Source organism: Nelumbo nucifera, chromosome 1 (assembly GCF_055504915.1).
Source record: "Nelumbo nucifera cultivar China Antique chromosome 1, China Antique-T2T, whole genome shotgun sequence".
Classification (NCBI taxonomy): Eukaryota; Viridiplantae; Streptophyta; class Magnoliopsida; order Proteales; family Nelumbonaceae; genus Nelumbo; species Nelumbo nucifera.
This window is the reverse complement of record NC_142649.1, coordinates 33413290-33435502: the sequence shown is the minus strand read 5'-3', so window position 1 is coordinate 33435502 and position 22213 is coordinate 33413290. Positions and strand designations below refer to the sequence as shown.

At 35.6% G+C, this 22213-nt stretch overlaps 1 protein-coding gene across 1 annotated transcript in view; it reads right to left on the bottom strand.

Moving 5' to 3' along the window:
- Positions 1–21633, bottom strand: part of LOC104612049 (immune-associated nucleotide-binding protein 9-like) — a 40573-nt gene extending 18940 nt beyond the window's left edge. Inside the window, exons 1-5 of the mRNA XM_010279358.2 lie at positions 21512–21633; positions 18903–19113; positions 18198–18475; positions 7597–7761; positions 7375–7506 (exon numbers count right to left, since the gene is read on the bottom strand). Of these exons, the coding sequence (XP_010277660.2) occupies positions 7375–7506; positions 7597–7761; positions 18198–18475; positions 18903–19113; positions 21512–21595 (870 nt within the window). The 5' untranslated portion in view covers positions 21596–21633. The remainder of the gene's footprint in view (positions 1–7374; positions 7507–7596; positions 7762–18197; positions 18476–18902; positions 19114–21511) is intronic.
- Positions 21634–22213: the final 580 nt, after the last annotated feature.

Here is a 22213-nt window from a genome sequence, read left to right as displayed (position 1 = left end):
TTAGCAAGAATCTGTCATTTGTTGCTCAGTTTACCAGAGATAATAATGTATATTTTGAATTCCATCCCTTCTCCTTGCACTATCAAGGATCGACGCACGGGTGCTCCCCTCCTATATTGAATACTTAGGGATGGACTCTACAATTTGCATTGACCTGTGAATAAAGCTGCTCTAGTCACCAATAAGGTTTCTGCAATCAAACCATCTACATATATAGGAGTTCGGACTTCTCTGGATACTTGACACAATTGACAAGGTCACCCATCGCTAGCCTCTGTTCGCAAGGTAGTTTGTAATTTTTCTCTTCCAACATCCACCAAGCAGCTGTCATTCTGCTCTTCTTGTTCACATGGAAAGAGCCATCAATTGTTTCTACCACCATCGTCTACTACTTTCTCACAACTATTGGAGTTTGTTGTTTCAAATCTTTGGGGACCTTGTCTTGTTCCATCTATCAAGGGCTATAAATACTACATTTCTTTTATGGATTGTTTTAGTAGATACATATGGATCTTTCCACTCTTTGTTAAATCTGATGCATTAACAATTTTCGTCAACTTCAAGAGACATGTGGAAAAAATTATGGGGTTTCCCATTAAATGCTTTCAAACTAACAATGGCAAGGAATTAATTGCTTTCAAATCCTATCTCAATCTAGAAGGAATTTCACATTGGTTTTCATGTCCACATGTTGCTGCCCAAAATGGAAAAATTGAGCATGAGCACCGACAAATTGTTGAACTGGGCTTAACTCTCATTCACCATGCATCTATGCCCCGTTGCTATTGGTTTGATTCCTTTGAAACAACATGTTTTCTATTAAATTGGTTGCCCTCGTGTACTTTGCGGAAAATCTTCATTTGTAGTATTATTTGGCAAACCTGTGGAATACTCCTTTCTCAAAATGTTTGGTTGTTTATGCTTTCCTCATCTTCGTGCCTATAACTCCAACTAAATTGAATATTGAACTAAGGCTTGCATATTTCTTGGTTACAATTTTGTGCACAAAGGCTACAAATGTCTCAACATCAGCACTAGTCATTGTTACATCACTATGCATGCCATCTTCGATGAGCAATCTTTCCCTTTCTCTAAGTTGAGTGCTTCATTATAGCATGGGGAGTCTTCTACACGACATGGTAGTATCTCTTTCCCTCCTATTTTGGTGTCACCCACTACCTCAACTGGGAATTGCTCACCTGATCTACCACTCATTTCTGGGGCTACCTCATCACCAACTTCCACTACATCTGATTCCAACTCCATTAGGTCCACTGATTCAATTGATAGCCCATCCAAGTCCTCTACCTCTGCTATGGCGATGTCTACAAAACCCCATACCTCTGCTATGGCGATGTCTCAGAAGTACACTATTAATCTGTTGTGGGACCTTTCTCTTGACGCGCCAAACCGATCAAGACTCCATTGTCCACAACAACTGTTCTCCCCAAAACTGACAGTGGTCCACTACCTGATTCTTCATCTTACCTAAAGGTTGTCAGTGCTCTTCAATATTTACTGATGACATGCCATGACCATTGTGATCAACAAAGCCTGTCAGTTCATGGACGCACCGATCACTTCTCATTGGGTCTTTGTTAAGCATATTCTTCACTATCTTAAGGCCACCATTGACTTTGGACTCATTATTACTGCTTCGCAGTCTACTCGTCTACATGTTTTCTCTGACTCAGATTGGGATGGCTGCTCGGATAACTGATGCTCCCATGGTGGTTATTGTGTTTACCTTGGTGACAACATTGTTTCTTGGTCTTCTAAGAAGCAATCCACTGTCTCTCACTCTAGCACAGAGACAGAATACCACAATTTAGCCATTGCTACTTTTGAAGTTATTTGGCTTCGCTCTCTCCTCCATGAGCTTGGCATTCCTCAAGACACTCCACCCACATTATGGTGTGACAACATTGGTGCTACCTATCTCGCTGCTAACCCGGTCTTTCATGCATGCACCAAGCACATTCCAATTGACTTCTAATTCATGTGTGACCTTGTTGCTTCAAAGAACTTACATGCTCATTATATTTCCACCACTGATTAAGTAGCAGATATCTTCACCAAGGCCTTGAGCAAAACTTGGTTTTCTACTCTTCATTCCAAGCTTCGAGTAGTCTCTCCCACCATCAGCTTGAAGGGGGTGTTGAGCATCCTATCACATGATACACGGCGACATCCACTTCAAGTTTAAATTTCAATTTATGTTTATCCTTATCTTTTCTTATCCTAATCATTTATTGTATCTTATTCAAGAGAGAGTTCCTCTTCATAAGACTCCTTTTGTACATATGTAACTAATTATAAATACAAATCTGAGAATCACTCAAAGTGAGTGAAACAAATTAAACCTAAACCTGTTTTCGTTCACTCCATTAGTGAAATCCAAAAAGCCTTGAAATTGTTTAAATGGTCGTTGATTGGGAAATGTTCTTATCGTCCCTCAATGATCCATGAAATTAAGACTAATCTTTTGGCTATATGCTACGATTCTCGAAGGATTTCATGATCTCTCAAATGGATTGGAGACATCTCCTCTTCCATTTCTTGGAAGAGGACTTTTTCAAAGTTCGGATGAGAGAGGTGTTGTAATGTAGACACTCCATTTTGGCTCCCTCTCTTGAGCGTGTCTCAGCCTTTTCATGTCAAAATGTTGTGAGAAACACACAATTTGTTTCTATATAAGAGCCATGTATGTATAGAAACAAACAACGTATTGTTGAAACACACCCTGATTGGAAAAATGGGGGTTTGGGTTTGAAATTGAGTCTAGAACATGTATAGATTCATTCTATATAAGATCCATTTCCCTCCAAAATTCAAGTTTTATAGTCAAAGGAGTAGGGGCGTGGGTAGAATCCGCCCCTTGCTCTTGTTTAGGTTCAATTCAAGGCCATCTCTATAGATAGGGGCCTTACCAAATCCTACGACAATACATCAACTTCACAATTGAGCTCAACTCAAATGAGTGCTCAATACATATTCTTCCTCTTCTTCCTTAAAGTCTCCCAAGGCAAACTAAAGGCTTGTTCATTTCCTCTTAACTCTTATCTCTTAAGAGGAATCTTTCAACTTCAAGAAAAAAATGGTTTTTAGTTTCCTCTTATCTCTCATCTCTTAAGGCTGCATTTGTTTAAAGTGTAAATGAGAACTAGGGTAAATTTTACACCCTGGTTCGATTTTGTAGGCAATTGGTAGAGGTGTTAATATACCTCATCAATCGGTATAAAAGTCCATTCTTGTTAGTATATTCATCAAAAATCAATAAAAAATTTACATCGATAAAATAGATGTAAAACTTTACCTTCCTCTATCCAACAGCTGCGTGTTTACGTTTGAACCAAGAAGAGAATGAACCAGTGCGATGGTGACATCTCTGACCAGCGAGTTCCGATTCCAAAGCCCTACTCCACTAATACTACCAGTCTTACCATCTATCCATGCTAATGCTTGGCATCGCCGATCGGGGACTGATCGAAATGGGTTCCCATCTCTACTAGTTCTGATTCCAAAGCTCAGCTCCATTAATACTATCAGTCTGCCATCCATCAATGCCAGTGCTAGGCGCCACCGATCATGGACTGATAGAAATGGGTTCCCACCTCTACCAGTTCCGAATCCAAAGCCCAGCTCACTAATATTACCAATCTACCATCCATCCACGTAAGTGCTTGGCACCGCCGATCGGGGACTAACAAAAATGGGTTCCCACCTCTACCAGTTCCGATTCCAAAACCCAGCTCCACTAATAATACCAATTTGCCATCCATCCATGCCAGTGCTTGGCACGGCCGATTGGGGACTGACAAAAATGGGTTCCCACCTCTACCAGTTCCGATTCCAAAGCCCGTCTCCACTAATACTACCAGTCTGCCATCCATCCACGCCAGTGCTTGGCACCGTCGATCGGGAGTGACAGAAATGGGTTCCCACCTATACCAGTTTCAATTTCAAAGCCCAGCTCCACTAATACTACCAGTTTACCATCCATCACGCCCAGTGCTTGGCAGCGCCGGTCGGGGACTAACAGAAATGGATTCCCACCTCTACCAGTTCTGATTCCAAAGCCCAGCTCCACTAATAATACCAGTCTGCCATCCATCCACGTCGGTGCTTGGCACTACTGATCGGGGACTGAAAATAACGGGTTCCCACCTCTACCAGTTCTGATTCCAAAGCCCACCTCCACTAATACTACCAGTTTGCCATCCATCCACGCCAGTTCTTGGCACCGCCGATCAAGACTGACAGAAATGGGTTCCCACCTCTACTAGTTCTAATTTCAAAGCCCTTCTCCACTAATACTACTAGCCTGCCATCCATCCATGTCGGTGCTTGGCACTGCCAAACGGTGACTGATAGAAATGGGCTCCCACCTCTACCAGTTCTGATTCCGAAGCCCACCTCCACTAATACTACCAGTCTGCCATCCATCTATGCCAGTGCTTGGCGCCGCCGATAGGGGACTAACAGAAATGGGTTTCCACCTCTACCAGTTCCGATTCCCCTAATACAACCAGTCTGCCATCCATCCACACTAGTGGTTGGCACCGCCAATCGGGGACTAAAAGAAATGGGTTCCCACCTCTACCAGTTCCACCTTTCTTTGCTCGCTTTTCTCTCTCTCTCTCTCTCCCTTCAAATTTTGATGCTCTCTCTTGTCTGGGTGATTTCAACGATCAACACTACTTACCAGAGAACCCGTGTTATTCGGCTGCTGGTATCTTTTGCGAGAGGAGATTCTCCGGTGACTCACCAGTGCTCTACATCACAAGAATTGTCTTGAAATTATAGCAGCTCGATGGATTCCTTTCTCCTACAATCGGTCATCTCACGAAACTGAGACAGCTCTCTCTCCCTCACAACCACCTCGTTGACAAAATCCCTCGACAAATCATTTATTGCCGGAAATTGCAAATCCTAAACCTACAAAACAACCGCTTTTGTAGCAGAATTCCATTAGAATTCTCCTTACTCGTAAGCCTCCGACCCCTTGATCTATCTTTAAATAGCTTTTCGGAGAATCTGCCCAAAGGTGAAAGTAGCAGTTGTTGCTCCATCGAGACAGTTTTTATACGAACAACAGCAGCAGTAAGCTTTTATATTTACACCCTAGACAATCAAACATGGTTAATATAAATTTTCAAAATCAATCGGTTTCAATTTCCATTGATCACTAAATCGATTCATATTTTTTCATCGTGTAAAATTTGAATTTATACCACAAACAAATGCAGCCAAAAGTGTAATCATACAACTTTTTGTTTTTCAATGACAATATATAGAGTTGAAATGGATATTTAATAATTTTCAAAATTCATAATTCAGAATTTAAAATTCAAAACAACATTCTCTGCATTGAGAGTTCAAAGGAAAGAAAAGCTCACTAATACTAATATACCTCTTAATATAATTATTGCAATTTCAGATGTCGGGCTTCAGAGAAAATAAACAAGCCCTTTATTGTGTAAAACCTAAGAGATTTCCCAAGAGAAGATTCCCTCTCTTGCAGAACTTCCTTAGGGGTGGAAGATAAATTTCCTTTTTCTCTTCCTGGAGAATTGAGGGTCTACTAGGGTTAGATCCAATTATCTTGATTAAATAATCAGTCTAGTTTGGTCCAGTCTAGTTTTCAAAACTATGTATCTTATGTGCAAATTTCTAAATTTTAAGTACTAAAATAATTATTATATTATTAATATTTTTATTGTATAATTTTATTGAAAGTAAAAATCAATTTTAATTTGATATAAATATAAATTTGATAAATTATTTGTTCCATTAATGTTTATAAAATACAAATTTTTAATATTATTATATTTTTAATTTTAAGTTAAAGTTATTGAGCATTATTAACATATAGAATTTTTTTGGATAATATGTTAACAATAAAGTCAATAAAAATTATTATCACAAATTTTAAAGTGTCTTAGTGGCTTAAGGAGCATATCAATTGATTTAGGCATCAAGTGACTTGGGTTCAAAACTATAAGGAAGGACAGCTTGGGTGAAAAAGTTAATTTTCGAAAATGAGAAATCTATTTCACCACCTACGTACCTTAGTCTCCCACCCAAGTCCCAAGGTGGGGCACTCGAAATAAGATTCATTCAAATTTATGATGGGAAGTGTAGCCAAATTCAAACGGGGTTGGGAACAGAATCTTATTACTCAAGCAGGTAAGAAATTCTTTTGATATCTCCAAGGCTATATTTGGTTTGAAGGAAAAGGTAGGTAAAGGAAGAGAAAGACAGAGGAACCTATGCAAGGTTTGTAAAGGTTTTTCTACCTTTCCTTTCCCTGCATTTTTCTTAAAACCAAGCATAGCCTAATTGTTCCAATGCCTTTGTATACTATGTCTTGCCTTTAGCCAACCTCAAAAGCTTTATGATGATATCGCCAAAAGTTCAACAGTCTTTTTGGCAAGGCTTTCCTCTAGAGATTGTACAAAAGGATAGGTGATAGGGAGATTGGTTACAAACCCAAATGCATTATGGGATAAGCTTCTTTGAGCCAATTATCATCACAATTAAATTTTTTTAGCAGCAAAAATGTTTGGAATTCTTTGTTGGGGTGGAATATGATGGGTAAAGATCGAGGTTTTCTGAATCGAGTCAGACAAGGAATCGTTCTAGGTCTGGTTCCTGGGTCAAACAGTCTGATCATTCAAATTGAACGGATGACCCGTTTTGACAAAAAATAATAAAAAAGTAAAAAAATGGAAAAAAACCGTTGGCCGGGTCAACGGGTCTGGATCAGCGGTTCACTGACCAAATCAAATGATTTTTGACCAAAAAACAGTTCTAGGCTGAAACGGAACCGATCAGGTGACCGGTTCCCAGTTTTTTCGGTCCGACTACCCAATCCAGTCCGATTTTAAAGGGAGTTACTGACAAATGGGCTTAGGGCAATTGAATAAATTTTGGGATGATAATTGGGTCTTTAACCTCCCAAATTATAAAATCCAAACTGATGGGCTTAACGGGTGTCATGTATATATAATGTTTTTCTTTTCTTTACAAATTTCAGCTAGATCAAATTTTACAAAGAGTTGCATGCATATTAAAAAGTTAATATATATATATATATATATATATGAGATGAATATAGAATTTCTACAAAATCTATATTAACTGATCTTTATATATATCGTCAATCTTATTTGTAATTATATTATAAAAACTTTCTACTACAAATTAATAAAAGCCCTCTTTAAACATTTGACATCTCTGAAATAAAGATTTTTCAAACGTTTTACTTCCATATACAAAACCTACAAGTATCAGGTCTAATTCACTTAATTTACTCACAAAATTAAAATAAAGATGTTTTGAAATCAATGAACAAAATGTGATTGAGCATACCATTCCTGACACTCGATCGACCTGCTCATCATATTTCTTTTTCATCTGCCCATTTAACCTCGATATCTCTTTTGTAGTTAATGCTTTAAAATCAGCTTCTTCCTTTTGCTTGCGTTGTCTCATAGTTTCTTCCTATCATACATAAGTTTTTAACAATATTATTATAAGATTCTTGCAAAAAATATTACAATAGATTTAATATAGATTAAGAAAAATCATCACCTGTAATTTCAAAAATAGTTCATTTGTATATGGTTTTCCACCATTCTCTGCAATGACCTTGTTTACTAAGAAGGAAATTTCATTGATCTGGCCAGTCTTCTTATTTTCCTTCCTAGTCTTATTATTGAAAAGAACAATCCGGTCTTTGCATAAAGATCGAAGTTCCTGCATCATAATCAACAAAAGTTTAAACAAAATATTGCTAATATTAGTATACTATATTTTTTTCTTTATTTGCAATCGAAGAGTTAGGCGATTGATACAAATCACTAAAAACTAAGGCTGAGTTTGGAAGGAGTACAAATGCAAATATGTAGAATAATGCAAAACCTTATATTTTGTATGTATTTACGCTGTACATATTTGCATTTCTACTCTTTTTAAACTGAGCCTAAGAATGTAAATCATGTAGTTTAAAATATTTTGAACAATAAGATGCATTTGTTAATTACAAGAAGGTAGAAAATACAAAGCCGTTGCATTAAGAGTATAACAAGTTAGATGTAAAAATAACAATATTTTTCTATAAACAGGGGTACAAGTTGGGCACCAAGAATTTTACATTGTTGAGCCCGCCCTTTCGGGCCAGGCTCATTCAAATTTTAATCACCCAAGTTGCACCCATATCTGTAACGAAGAAACTTCTTTATTAAACTTTTTGGGCTCACAACAACCACCCACAAGATGAAATCATAAATAATCAAAATAGAGAAAAAAAACTCACTCTTACACCAAAAGCATCACTTTTTCTCTTTTTTATTTTTCTTTAAAAGAGCCTTAAATCATATATACATACAAAAAAGAAAAAAAAAATTATATGTAAAATCTTCCTTAACATACATCCATCGTTCAATTATAAACTAACCCAATGGTAGAAAAGTAAGACACATACCCAACAAAGCCATCTATTATTTTCAACTATCTATATCTATACTAATATAAAAAGTATAAATGGGACCTTAGATTTTTAGAATTTTTCTTAACTAAAATACACTTCTTTTTGAAATATGGCCTACCAACCCAACTATCTAGTTCAATTAGAAGTTGAAAACATAGATTTCTAAATTGAAAGACAACAAATCTACAAGTACATCATGCTTTTATTATTATTATATGGGTTCTAATAATAACAATGAAATCATCATCATCATCATTTGAAATTTTTATGCACACATCTACTAGTGAAAGAAAATAGTTTTATTTAATAAAGTGGGACCCCAGTTTTTTCCACATATATAATGCTGAGTAGGGTTGGGCCGGACTCGACCCAGGCTTTTTTGACAAATCCCAAGCCTGGCCCAAAACACAGTTGGGCTTACTGTGTTACGCCCAAGGTCAGGCCCGCTGGCCTAATTACATAACCAAGCCCGACCGGGATGCGAGCCGGGCCATCGAGCTACCCGGCCCATGAACATGTCTAAATGGAATGGAGGGTGATGCTATGGTTGCCACATGCAAGCAGGTTACGCTTTGCATGGGCTCTCACCATTCACAAGTGCCTAGGAAGGACTCTAAACGTACTTCTTTTGGTTGTGGGATGGTCTAGCTGAAATGTTCATTTTGCCCTTAAGTCAAATCACCCCGCCTCCCATTGTCGCATGCACAGACCATCGACAAAGCACAAAGTTGTCAAACCCTAGTAATTGATCTTTGTAGTCGGTATGGAAAAATTAGAGTCCTATCTTAGATTGGGAGTGATTCAGAAGCCCATGAGTTGATAAAATGGGTAAACGTTTTGGCATCGGCAATCGAATGGTGAAACGCAAATCCAAAGCTTATACTAGAGTAGAGCTTATAGTGAATTGTAATGCTAGAACCGGGATAACTGATCCAAACACTGATAACCGATGAACCAAAGAATGAATGCGATTCCTTCCACTCTCTCGCCTGATTGCCGAAGAGACGGTGGAAGCCACCTTCAGATTGAGCGATAGTGAACGAGACCGAGTCGCCTTCCTCTTGTAATGGACAATGGGGTTGGGGGATTCTTCTAGCCATGAGAGGTTTCTGGCGAATGGATAGAAGTGCAGGAAGGTGAGGGAGAGAGAGTGCTTGATGTGGGGAAGGAGAGTGTCTGTGAAGTGTAAAATCATGATGAAAAAACCCGCATCAGTACAGTACTAGTAGCCCAAGAAGATTGTGAAATCTATGAAGCCGAACAAGGCTGTGGTCTCTCGCTTCAACAATGTCATCGCTGCAAAAGAGGTCAAAGCTCAACTCAAGGAGCAGTTCAAGACTGGGAAGAACGGGTGGTTCTTTACCAAACTCAGGTTCTAAGAACAGGTTTTTCAGCTTGTCTTGACTTGGTGGCGGTTCAGAAAAAGCCCTTTTCTTTCGCCCTCTCGCCCCTTGTCTACTTCCATCACTTCCAAGCTTCTGGAGTAAGCAAGGTTCAAGCAAGGCGATGCGTGAAGCGTGATATCTCTTTCGGAGGTCTAACGCCAGATTGAGCAAAGTAAGTTTGGAATATTCTGACGGAAAGGGAGGGAGAGAGAGAGAGAGGTCAGAGATGGAGGGCCTGTTGCAGCGACCGTGATGAAACAGGGGAGAGAGGGAGAGAATCAAGGAGAAGAAGGAGAGAGAGAGGGATGAAGGGTAAAATTGGGGTTTAAAAAAAATTTGTACATAACGTGTGCACGAATTTTGATGGATTATTAACTGATGCTATTGGTATGGTAGAGTAGTCAATTGTCAGAAATAGTAGGGTTACGGTAAGGGGCTGTCCGTTTCCTATTAACTCATATCTCTTAAGAGGAATCTTTTAACTTTAAGAGAAAAATGGTTGTTGATTTCCTTTTATCTCTTATCTCTTAAAGTGCAATCATACAACTTTTTGTTTTCCAATGATACTCCAAAAAAGACAAACAAAAATTCTCATATATGAGGTTAAAATGGATATTTGATAATTTTCAGAATTCAGAATTCAGAATAACATTCTCTGCGTTCAAAATTCAAGGGAAAGAAAAGTTCATCAATACCAACACCTCTTGATGTAATTATTGTACTTTTAGATGTCAGACTTGAAAGCAAACCAACACCCTTAAAATTTTGATTACAACTCACAAATCTACTTTCCTTATTTACAAAAAAAAAATGAAGAATTCCGATTTCCACCTTAATGTTAATATCTAGATTTTTTAAATCAATAATATATAATTTACTGTCAACTTTGTTGATTCTGATTGTTCCTTCGTTGTTGTATACTATACAAGTACTTTGCATAATATATGCTGTCCTATTCACATTTACTGAATACTAAAAAGCCATTTTAATCTTTTAAATTGCACAAGCATGTTTATATTGTACTAGAAATTCGTATTAAGAATATTATGGTTTCCTAGAAAAAATTAAAGAGACAAGAAAATTTTCAATTAAGATAAACAAAGCAAATTATGGATCTAGTCAAAGTTGTAGTTTATTGTTTCACTGTCATATTCAAAAGTTTTGTAATTATTTCTGTTTAGGTTAAGGATGAGTTGGCCCCGGGTGCCATGTGTCACGTTCGTGGCCGCCTTATCATCTCGATTACATCGGCACCATGTCAGATGGATAAGCATGACCAAGACAGGAGAGCATCATATAGATGAAGGAGGATAGTTCCGTTAGGGATTAGGACTTATCCCGAAGACCTCGAGAGGTAACCTCATCCCAACAACCCCGGAAGCCTCACACGAATAGGACATAGATCTTCGGTTATAAAAAGGTAACTCACACTCAAGGTAAGAGACTTTTGACTCTTCAGCACCCATATTATTATTCTACTCAGACCAACATTGCTCTCAACGTCTCACCCCGACTACCCATTCTTCTCACTATCTTGAGCACCGAAGTACCTACCGAGGAACAACTCCTCAGGCCTCTAACCACTTTCTTGGTTTCAGATCTTGCTGCATGGCTTCATCTTTCCACCTCGGCTTTGTCCAGTTGATAGGATTATCTGACTGCGACCTCGGTTCAGAACACCTCGGATTGAACAACATCAATTTCAAGATATTTAAAGTCATCATGAAGTTCTGGAGCATCATATTATTGATAGGTTTTATCTAGAACCTTAAATTGGTTCTATGAAGTTATTGAGATTTATCATCTCTTTGGTCCTTTTTGAAAATTTAAAAGAAAATAATAGGTAAAAGAATCAAAAGGTATCTTTAAGGCCCTATTCGCTTTTCGATAAGTTACTTACCCGGGTAAATGCAATTACCTTTGTAAATTTTTCTTGGGAAATACTTACCTGGTTAAGTGAATTTACCCATGTTCTTTTACTTCTCAGGTAAATAAGGCAATGACCATTTTAGCCATAAAAATCCATTATTAAAAAGGGAAAGTTATTTACCCACCTAAGAGATGGTATCTAGGGAAATAAACTTTCCCTAGTCCCCAAATAAATCTAAAATAAGAACATGGGATTCTTGGTCAATGGGAACCAAAATCCCATTGACCAACTTTCCCCCCTCTTAGAATCTAAAAAAAGAGCACCCCCTAAATCTTTTACTCTTAGGCCCCGTTTGCTTTTCGGTAACTTATTTACCCGGGTAAATGCATTTATCCATGTTCTTTTATTTCTAATGTAAATAAGGCAATGTCCATTTTAGCCATAAAAATCCATTATTAAAAAGGGCATTTTTGTTCCGTTCAAGTGATGACAATTTTCCCTAAGTGGAAAAGTTATTTACCCACCTAGGAGATGGGGTAAGTGATACCCAGGAAAATAAACTTTACCTGCTCCTCACATAAATCTGAAAAAAGAACATGGGATTAAACTTTCCCCCTCTCAAAATCCAGAAAAAGAACGCCCCTTAATTTATTTATAATACAAAGTTAATGGTTAATGATAATTAATAGAAATTTAATTAACGGTAATTAATAGAAACAAGATGAAGTATTATTTGTCCTTCTTTTATCTTATTTCTATTTTTTTTCTATTTATTTTGGTAGATCCATTCATCATGGAATTAAACATATAAGATAAGAGCAGGTGGGCCCTATTCAATACAATTTTTGAACTCGAATTCAATTCTCACAAGACATTGCTCACACCGTCCTCACAGCCACTTGTAGTTGTACATTGAAAATATCTTGTCAAAAAACATGCAAGTACGAAGATATTCCTAATACATGATGGTTACAAGTAGCTGTGAAGACTGTGTGAGCACAATTTTGTGAGGACTGAATCCGATCTCACAATTTATAGGGTGTGTGCCAAGGTTTTTAAAATTGGACTAGATAGGAAACCATTCTGGGGACTGGTTTCCAAGTCGAATAGTCAAACTGTCCAGTTCGAATGGACGGCCTGTTAATGGCCAAAAACCATTGACGGTTCAATGATTCAACTACCCGGGTCAAAGGGTCACTGACCAAATCAACCATTTTAGGGTGAAACAGAATCAGTTACCTGACCGATTCCCAGTTTTCCAGTCCGAGCATCTAACCCGGTCCAGTTTTAAAAACCATGGTGTGGAGCATCGTGGTATTTGACTGCTTTCCAATTGTCGGGCCCCAAGTTATCACAAACCAGATCAGCCCAGCACATGGTCCACTTTAGAGCCACTCAACTTAGCCCAATTGCATATCATATCCAATCTAAAATGGGTCCAATCAATTTTAAACCGTTTTTTAACCAGATTCAACTTGAAACTGACCAATAGATTATTTTCAAACAAGAAAGTTACTGATTTTTATCTTTTTATTCCTTTTCTCTCTTATTCTTAAACCAATGCTTAAGAAATCAATATTCTTCTTCTCACAACATGATATATTTCTATTGGAATAACTGAGAGTCTGAGACTAACAACCCCATTAAGTAACGTACATGAAATCAGGAAACGAGGTTAACTTCAAAACCATTCCATACGTGGTCTGAGATTTCAGCAGATAGTTGAAAGGTGACTTGAAAATAGAGACTTTGAGACAAATTGTCACCACTAAGAAGAAGCCATACAATTTTTGTCATAAGACTCATGACACCATTAATAAGAAGAATACTAATGAGTAATGGAAGGAGAAGTTACAGTTAAAGATCGGGGTTGAAACTTCAACACAAACTTGAAAAAAAAGGCTTTAAAGTAGAGGCTTCAATAGAGACTTTAAAGTACTTTTTGATTTGTCATGTGTGCATGTTGGAAAAGGTATTGATGGATGAGAAACCTTGGAAGTCCAAGTTATGTAATTAGCAAAAGAAATCTCTAATGGGGCGGTGATAGGATAGAAACTTTTAGAAGACTCAAAGTAGCTAGGGGGCTGATTTTTATTTATAGTTTCCATATCTACTAGCATGGGTCACGGGATGCTGTATTTCTACCTTTTCATGTCTACTAATATTTATATATTATGAGAAGCACATAAACCAACGAACTGATAGTGGCTTGGGTTGAAGCAATGAGTTAACACCCCCCCCCCATTGTGTAGCCTTATAAAGCCAAAAAATGAAAGAGATTAATATTTCAAAATTGAACTAATGAATATAATCAAAAGCTCACATTTAGTTCTTACTAGATTTTATTATTGATAGAACAATTCATTAAACAAATCTACATTAGATTAAATTAAAAACAAAGGGAAAAACCTGAACCCAAGGAAAGGAGCAAAATAGAGGGAAAAACCTGATAACTCAAGGAAAGGAGCAATGATTTGTTTAGATTGGTTCACCCTAGGTACTGGTGGAGAAATTTGGGTTTTTAGACATTAATTTGTATCCAAGGTAAGGTTCATATTTAGGTTGATTCTTAATCTAACCCAACCCATCTAATTTACACCCTACTTTATTAGAGAGAGCCAGAAGGGATTAAGAGATATTTAGAAAATAAGGCTCAATGGAGAGGGGAGATGTTACAAACATTGACATTAAGGTGAGAGAGAGAGAGAGAGAGAGAGAGAGAGAAAGAGAGAGAGTAAATATGGCTTTTATTAGAGATAATAAAGACTCATGAGGTTTTTAATGATTTAATATAAAAATAAATATGTACATATGTGAGAAAGGATAGGAGGAGGTATGTGAAATCTCTAGTGAGAGGACCCTCACCTCCTTTCTTTCCTCTTTATATTATACTAGTAAATTTGCAGGTGGCAATTTTAGATGATGAAGATAATAATATACATTCAAATATTATGTCCCAAAGAGAGTAATATTATGTCTATAATATAATTCTATATGAGAGATGTTCTAAATTTTTCTACAAATATTATGTATTTTTTTGTATATATTTTGTATATTTATATTTTTTTAATTTTTATTATTTAATTATGACATAATGGCTTGACCCATATGACCCAAATGGTTGAATTGCTTATCTACTACCTAGACAAAAGGACAATTTCATTTTTTGGTTTAATCTTGAAAAAAAAATGAGATTTAGGGTCTGTTTGATTTGTAGATAGGACCAAAAGTAATTTTATTAGTCTATTTATTATTTTTTATTACTTTATTAATATTTTATGAATATATAATTATTATTTTATTAGTACTTTGTTATTATTAATTTATTAGTATTTATTTCATTATTACTTTCTTATTAGTTTATTAGTTTTTATCGTTTTGATTATTATTTTAGAATTAATTTATTATTATTGAATAATTAATATGTTATTACTTTATTATTACATTAATTATATTATATATATATATTATTTGTACTTAATTATTCTTATTATTTAAAAAATAATATTTTAGCTTTTTTTATTACTTTGTTTTTATTATTTTATTAGTGTTTATCATTAATCTATGAATATTTTATTAAAATATCATTATATTATTATTACTTGAATAATCTTTTTATTATTATATTTTATTCTTATTTTCTTATTGGTTTATTAATATCTTATTATAGTATGATTATTTTATAAATATTTTACTAATATATTATTATTATTATTATCATCATCATCATCATATTATTGTTACTTTCATAATACTTTAGTGTTTAATTCTGTATTTATTTTTATTATTACTACTTTAATTATATTATATTAATACTTTTATTTTATTATTAATATATTATTACTATTTTTGTTACTATTAACTTATTATTAGTTTACCAATAATTTATTATTTTATTAACATTAGGGTTTGGGGGCCTTTTGTCATGAGTTTTTTATTTCTTGATAGACTCTCGTATGGGAATCCCATTCCCGGAGGAAGCCCGGAATGGCTATTCCCCCAAGAATGGGAATCGGCATCCCATTCCACCATATGGGTGTTAGCACCTTAAATATATGACTTAACGAGAGAGATTTCAATGAGGTGAAAAATAATAGTTAAAATTACATGTTTTGGCCTCACAATTACAAAGGGACTAAATTCAAATTCATTTTTTATATTTTCATGTGTATAAAAGTAATTATTATTTATGGAACTTGTTTTTATTTAATAAGATGAATATACAAATTAGAGATGCACTCAAATCTTTTTTGCAAAATTTATGTATTTTCATTTTTAATTTTTTATTATTTAATTATGACATCAAATATTGACACATTTGACCTAAGAGTTCAATTGTTGACCCAGACCAAATAGGAAATCATTTTCATTTTTTGATTGGTTTTGAATTTGTATTTCATTTCCATTATAAATAAAAATAATTCTTGTTTATGACACTTATTTTTCTTTAACATGATTAATAGAATATCGTTGATTTGGTCAATAACCCACTCACCCAAGTGGTCAAACCGTCAACCCTAACAGTGGTTTTTGGCCGTTGTTTTTTAATTTTGTTTATTTTTTAAGTATAAGTGGGCCATCCATTCAAATTGAATAATCGAACCATTTAATATAAAAACCAGTCCCTAGAACGGTACCGTCTCCGGTCTAGTTTTTAAAACCTTGCATTAAGCTAATAACATTTGAGTTCCCAACGCAACCGCTTCCCTTAAATACCCTCACAACTCCTAACGCTGAAAAACCTTGCATCTTCTCACTACAGCCTACGTTGCAGTAATAAGCCTGTGATGCATTGTGGCATCCTGGCCTCGTATCGCAAATTGTCATGATCCCATGAACGTGATTAGACCTGTTCACGGGCCAGGCCAGTCTGGGTTCGGGTCAGGCTTTGTTTTTGTATTAACAAAATATTTTCAAACCTGAGTCTGAGCCTAGTCCAACCATCGGTCCTAGGTTTTGAGTTCGAATCCAAGCCTGACCAGAAAATTGGAAAAAGATTTCTTTTTTTTTTTATTCAATAAGAAATTGTTTTATTTATATTGAAAGACTTTAAAACCTAATGAAAGGCCTCACTATTACTTGGAAAAATAGAAAAATAATAAAGAAAAAGTATTATATATAATTATTTTTATTATATAAAATATATTATTAAGTCGGGCTTGGGCTTGGACCAGTCTTTTTGAGAAAGCCCAAACTCGTGGGCCTGAAATCTTGTTCAAACCCGACTAAAATGGAGCCGGCCTATCAGGCTACCCGGCCCATAACCTTGTTCCATGACCTCACTCCGTGGGCATGCCTCAACTTCATTCCTTAGCCTCACCCCAAGGGGCATTCATTGCAACTTAGCCTCTCGACACTGCCTCACATGCTGAGACCATAGCAACACTTTGGACGTTTTCAAGACAATTTTCCAACAACACACAAAACTAAGACTCCGGATCTCCTGCCCACATTTACCCACAAAACACTATCCCCGTGAATTGGGAACATCTCCCTCTGTACTATACTATGTAGGAGGATGAGATATTCTCTATATGTGACTGTGATATTATATGGGTAGACGTGGATAAAATTTATGTGGGCAGGAGATCCGGACTCACTAACTAAGCTTCTAACTTTCTAAGAAGCAGTTGCTTTCATGCTAGCATACAAATTCAGGGAGAAAAGGGATCTTTGGTATCAGCATACCCAGATGGACAAGTGACAAAATCCTAGCTCATTTACTAGCTTCGGATCCAACAAACTCAGGAACGCTTTCCCAAAGCCAGAAAGTTTCCCTCCTTTTCCCCAAGGCATTCTCTATAAATAAGCAATCTCCAAGGATCTCTAGATGGAATTCCACCCAAAGCACTGAGTAAGCTCTACTGGTTTGAGATCTCAGCCTCATTCTCTCTTATATATCTATATAGTTAGTTAGTTAGATAGTAAAGTGGGTACTTGGCATCCCCAAAATTTGAACTAAAATGTTAGGATTAGTCTCTAACACTCCTCCAACTCCAAAAATTTAAAAACTTTTGTTTGTTTATTCTTTAAAAAGGATATATAGACCCAAGCCTTTTCTCCCCATTTCTCTCAAAACCCTACCTCTTCTATTGTCTATTTCATTTTCTTGTTTAACTTAACCCCCTAAAAGAAAATTCGTGATTCTAACACTAATTTGATAGATTAAAAATAAATAGCTATTGATAAATAATGAATTGCTATTGATTTAAGAATTCATGTGGTTTCTAACTGATTAAAATCTTTCAGGTATCATACCTTTCCCTATCCCTATGATTGAAATTGCCTTTATAAAACATCCAACTTTTAGGTACCATTCAACTCAACCCGTATTTACCGTTCAGCCATGATTTGAATTTTGAAAGATAAGTAAAAGTTGTAAAAGAGGTCTTAATTGATAACAATTAATTGCTAATGATGCACCGAATACTATATAACAGAAACTAACCTGTAAAGGCGGAGGGCAATTAGAATCCAAATAATCTTTCAATGTCATATCTTCTTTGTCAAGAGCATCACCACCCGTAAAAACAATGATCATATAGTCTGTAATATTATGTCCAAACAGACCCCTCAGGACCTGAATTGCATTTCCTTCTTCTTCTGTAAAACGGTTCCTAACAGAGAGTTCAAAAAGAACTGCATGAATCCCATCCTTTGCTAGATTGACACAGTTAGCAATCTCTTTGCTTACACTCTCGTTTCCAAGTGAAAAATCAAATAATCCTGCAAATATAATTAAAGCTTAATCAAGTTAGAACACAGCTGGATTACCAAACTCTGCATGTAGGTAAATCGAACAGTAAGTATTTGGTAGGGTGCAAGTGGGGTGGATTGGGCATTGGGCCTAAGGGCTGAGATCAGACTGGATCTGAGGCAAAGGCTAATCCCTTCAACCCAGGCCTAGCTTGTACTGTAATTGGATGCACTTGGATTGGATTCAGGATCCGTATATGTATCCATAATTTGACAAAACTCTATCCATATATGTATAAATGCATTTATATATAGTTGGAAAAATTGAAAATGTTAGAACACCCTCCGTACCACGTGCATGCAAGAATATTGTGATATCAAGGGAGTTGTTCAGAGAAGTAATGTATAAAATGTAACCATTTCACGAGAATTAAACAACAAAGCATTTTCTGCTTACCAGGAGTGTCGATCACATTCACAGCTCGACCATCTTTTAGAACACCCTTCTCAAGCTTAGCTGTTTTTGTTACTGAACCAGAAGCCAGTTTTGTTTCCAAGGCTTTCCTTTGAAGAATGCTATTACCAGTCGCACTTTTGCCATTGCCGGTACGGCCAACTAGGACCAAGGTTATTTCATTCGGATTGGACAAGGCCATCGTACAAAGTACCTGCATAACAAGAGGAATTCATCATGGCAGTGTCTCACAAACGGTGTTGTATATGTGTGGGTTGGAAGTATTGTTTTCTTTTTTTTTTTGTTAGGAAACGTTGCTCTCAGGTAAGATATGTTTCTTAGGGTGATAACGAAAACCTTCTGTTTGTTATCATTGTTCCATGTATATTTTCAGCACAGGTATCTATTATAGGAAGTCGACATCACTGTTACATCATATCCTCATTGGGAACAATGAGTTCTAAATTGAGAATACATCGAAATTCCATATTTTCCTAGACCATGTCTTTTCGATTTTCAAATTAAGGCATGGCTTGAAGCACCATCTTTTTATAAAAGAAAAAAAAAAAAAAAACCGATTTTTCTAACATGATGCTGATGTATCACCATTTTTTAGAGCAATGGCACCGTTTCCAAACACCAACTAAGAGGACTGAAATAAAAGCTCGGAATAGCAACCTGACCCGCACTTCCCTAGTTTAGGCGGTTTTTCTTTGGGTCGGGGCAGGTTTTTGGAAAACCCGAAACTGATCAGGTGATGGGTGGGGATGGTATTTGTCCAATTAAAACTCTCCATAAATTTTGATAGGGTGGATCAAATCCAGCCTCGTATTTGGGGTACATGTGTTCCGTTGAGATTCTTAATAACGGCTACAAATTGGGTTAGGTTAGTCTGAACCCAAGCCTAAAAAGTAGGATTCGGTCAGGTTGTAGTTGGAATTAATCTTCCACTTGGAAAGTATGATCCCAATTTAGCTTCAGGTTACGGGTTCAGGGCTCCTTGCGCAACCCAATTTAACAAAATGTATATACATATATGTATGTATGTATTTATTATATATATTATAATTGTAATTTTGAATGAAAAATTATTGTAGTATGATAAAAATGATATGGAAAAATCTATGATGCAAGAAAAGCATGGTATCATGGAAAGAGTTTTCATCAATCAAAACTCATTCATGAATTTTGATAAATAATACCTGATTGGGTATCACATTTATGATTCTAGTTGATTAGTCAAAAAATTTTCAGATATCATATCTTTTCGGTATCACGGGCAAATCTTAAAATAATATATATAGTTGATAATCATAACTTTGTCATGCACATAAAATTACGCTGAAACTATAGGGGTGAGCAAACGGTTTATTCGGTTAAAAACTGAACCAAATAAATTGAAATTTTTAAAATCGAAATTTTAAATGAAAAACTGAACCGAAATCAAAATTTTCGGTTCAGTTTTCAGTTATTTTGGTTAAAACTGAATTTCAACACTATATACGTTTTAATATGTATTGTAGCATATATTTTAATTCATAATATATATTATATATTAAAAAATATATATAATAAATTATATATTTTAATATATAATATAATACAATATAATATATATTATACATATTATATATGTATTATATGTTAATATATATATATATATATATATTATAGATAATAAAATTCAGCTAATTCGGTTTTTTTGGTTAACTGAATTTCTAAAACTGAAAACCGAAACCGAAATTTTACAAAACTAAAAAAACTGAACCGAAATAACAAAAATTTGAAAAAACCGAACCGAATAATACTTACCCCTAGAAACTACTATTCCTATTCTTAAATCTTAATAAAAACAAATTAACAAAAAAGTGAAGAAATTGGGCCAACTTAAGACCAACCCAACCCAAAAAAATTCAGATTGGATTGGGATTAGGAATAGAGTTAAACAACTCAATTGGGTAAGAGTTGATCTCAATCTGACCTATAATCGAACAGGTTTTGCACTCCTAGATCGCAAGCATTAAAAAGCAAAAAACCCATGTATATATGCCATGGCACATCTTGTGCTCTGGACGACCACTGTATATATACAACTAATCTGGAACATTCCATGTACATACCGAAAAAAAAGGAAAGAAATAAATCCTTTATGAAGAACTCATAAATTGGTTAACTTACTTTTCTGATTGCTGGAATAAAATTTATATTATCAAATATTTCATACTCAAACGGTCCAACCTCATGCTATGCTATGACAGGTATACACTAATTAATATATGATAGACCTCAACAACTGAACATTTAATAAAACCCTAAAAAAAATCAGTAAAAATTTAATGCAAGTAACATATCAAAAATTCTGTGGCACAGTCTCTTCTAATTTAGAAGGGGAAAGCAAGGGAAACAATAATAAAAAAAAAAAGAAAAGAAAAATGAGGGTTGATTCTGATTTTAGCAGAAATACGAAAAACCACTAAATTAATCACTACCACTCAGTTAATGATTTTGATTTTGGATGGAAAACTTTGTTCTCGCTGCAAATTTGACATAAAAATGGCTGAAATATTGAGCAGACTGAATTGTAATTGTATCCAATTAACCAAATTACTTACTGGAGAAACGAGATCTTTTTTGTTGTATGTCTTTGGAACTTTTAAGCAGCTTGTTTGAACAAACGTCCAGGTGAAAACACACATGGAAAAGGTCTAAATTTATAGAAGATGGAAGCCAGAGGTTTGATTGGAATGTCATCATCGACTACAAGTCTACAATATTCCAATTCCATCAGCCCAACTTCCCTCTATACTTTCATGGGATTAAGCCAACCATAGAAAAAACAAAATATGGTGGAATATAAAACATGCACAACAAGGCAAAATGGTAAACCTGATGAGGGGTATGAATGTACAAATAATTGATAAGGGCAAGAAAGGAAAAACAGTGACCAAGAACACAAAATCGTGTTCACACAATCCTTACAGCCACTTACAATCGTGTATTGGGAATATTTCTGTGTTTATATGTTTTTATTTATGAGGAGATATTCTCAATGCATGGTTGTAAATGACTGCGAAGACGGTGTGAACATGGTTTTCTGAGGACTGAATCTGATCTCGTAGACCAAAATAACTAAAGAAGACAATGCCCCCATTTTATTATAGCTAGACTAGTTGAATGGAGCACGGAAGATAAGAATTTGGATTTAGTAGCTACATCCTTGCGAGCACAGTCATGGGCACTTAAAAAATATTCTGACTGTTATCTTAGAAATATACTTTTAAATTTGAAGGAAAAGGTAGGGAAAGGTAGGGAAA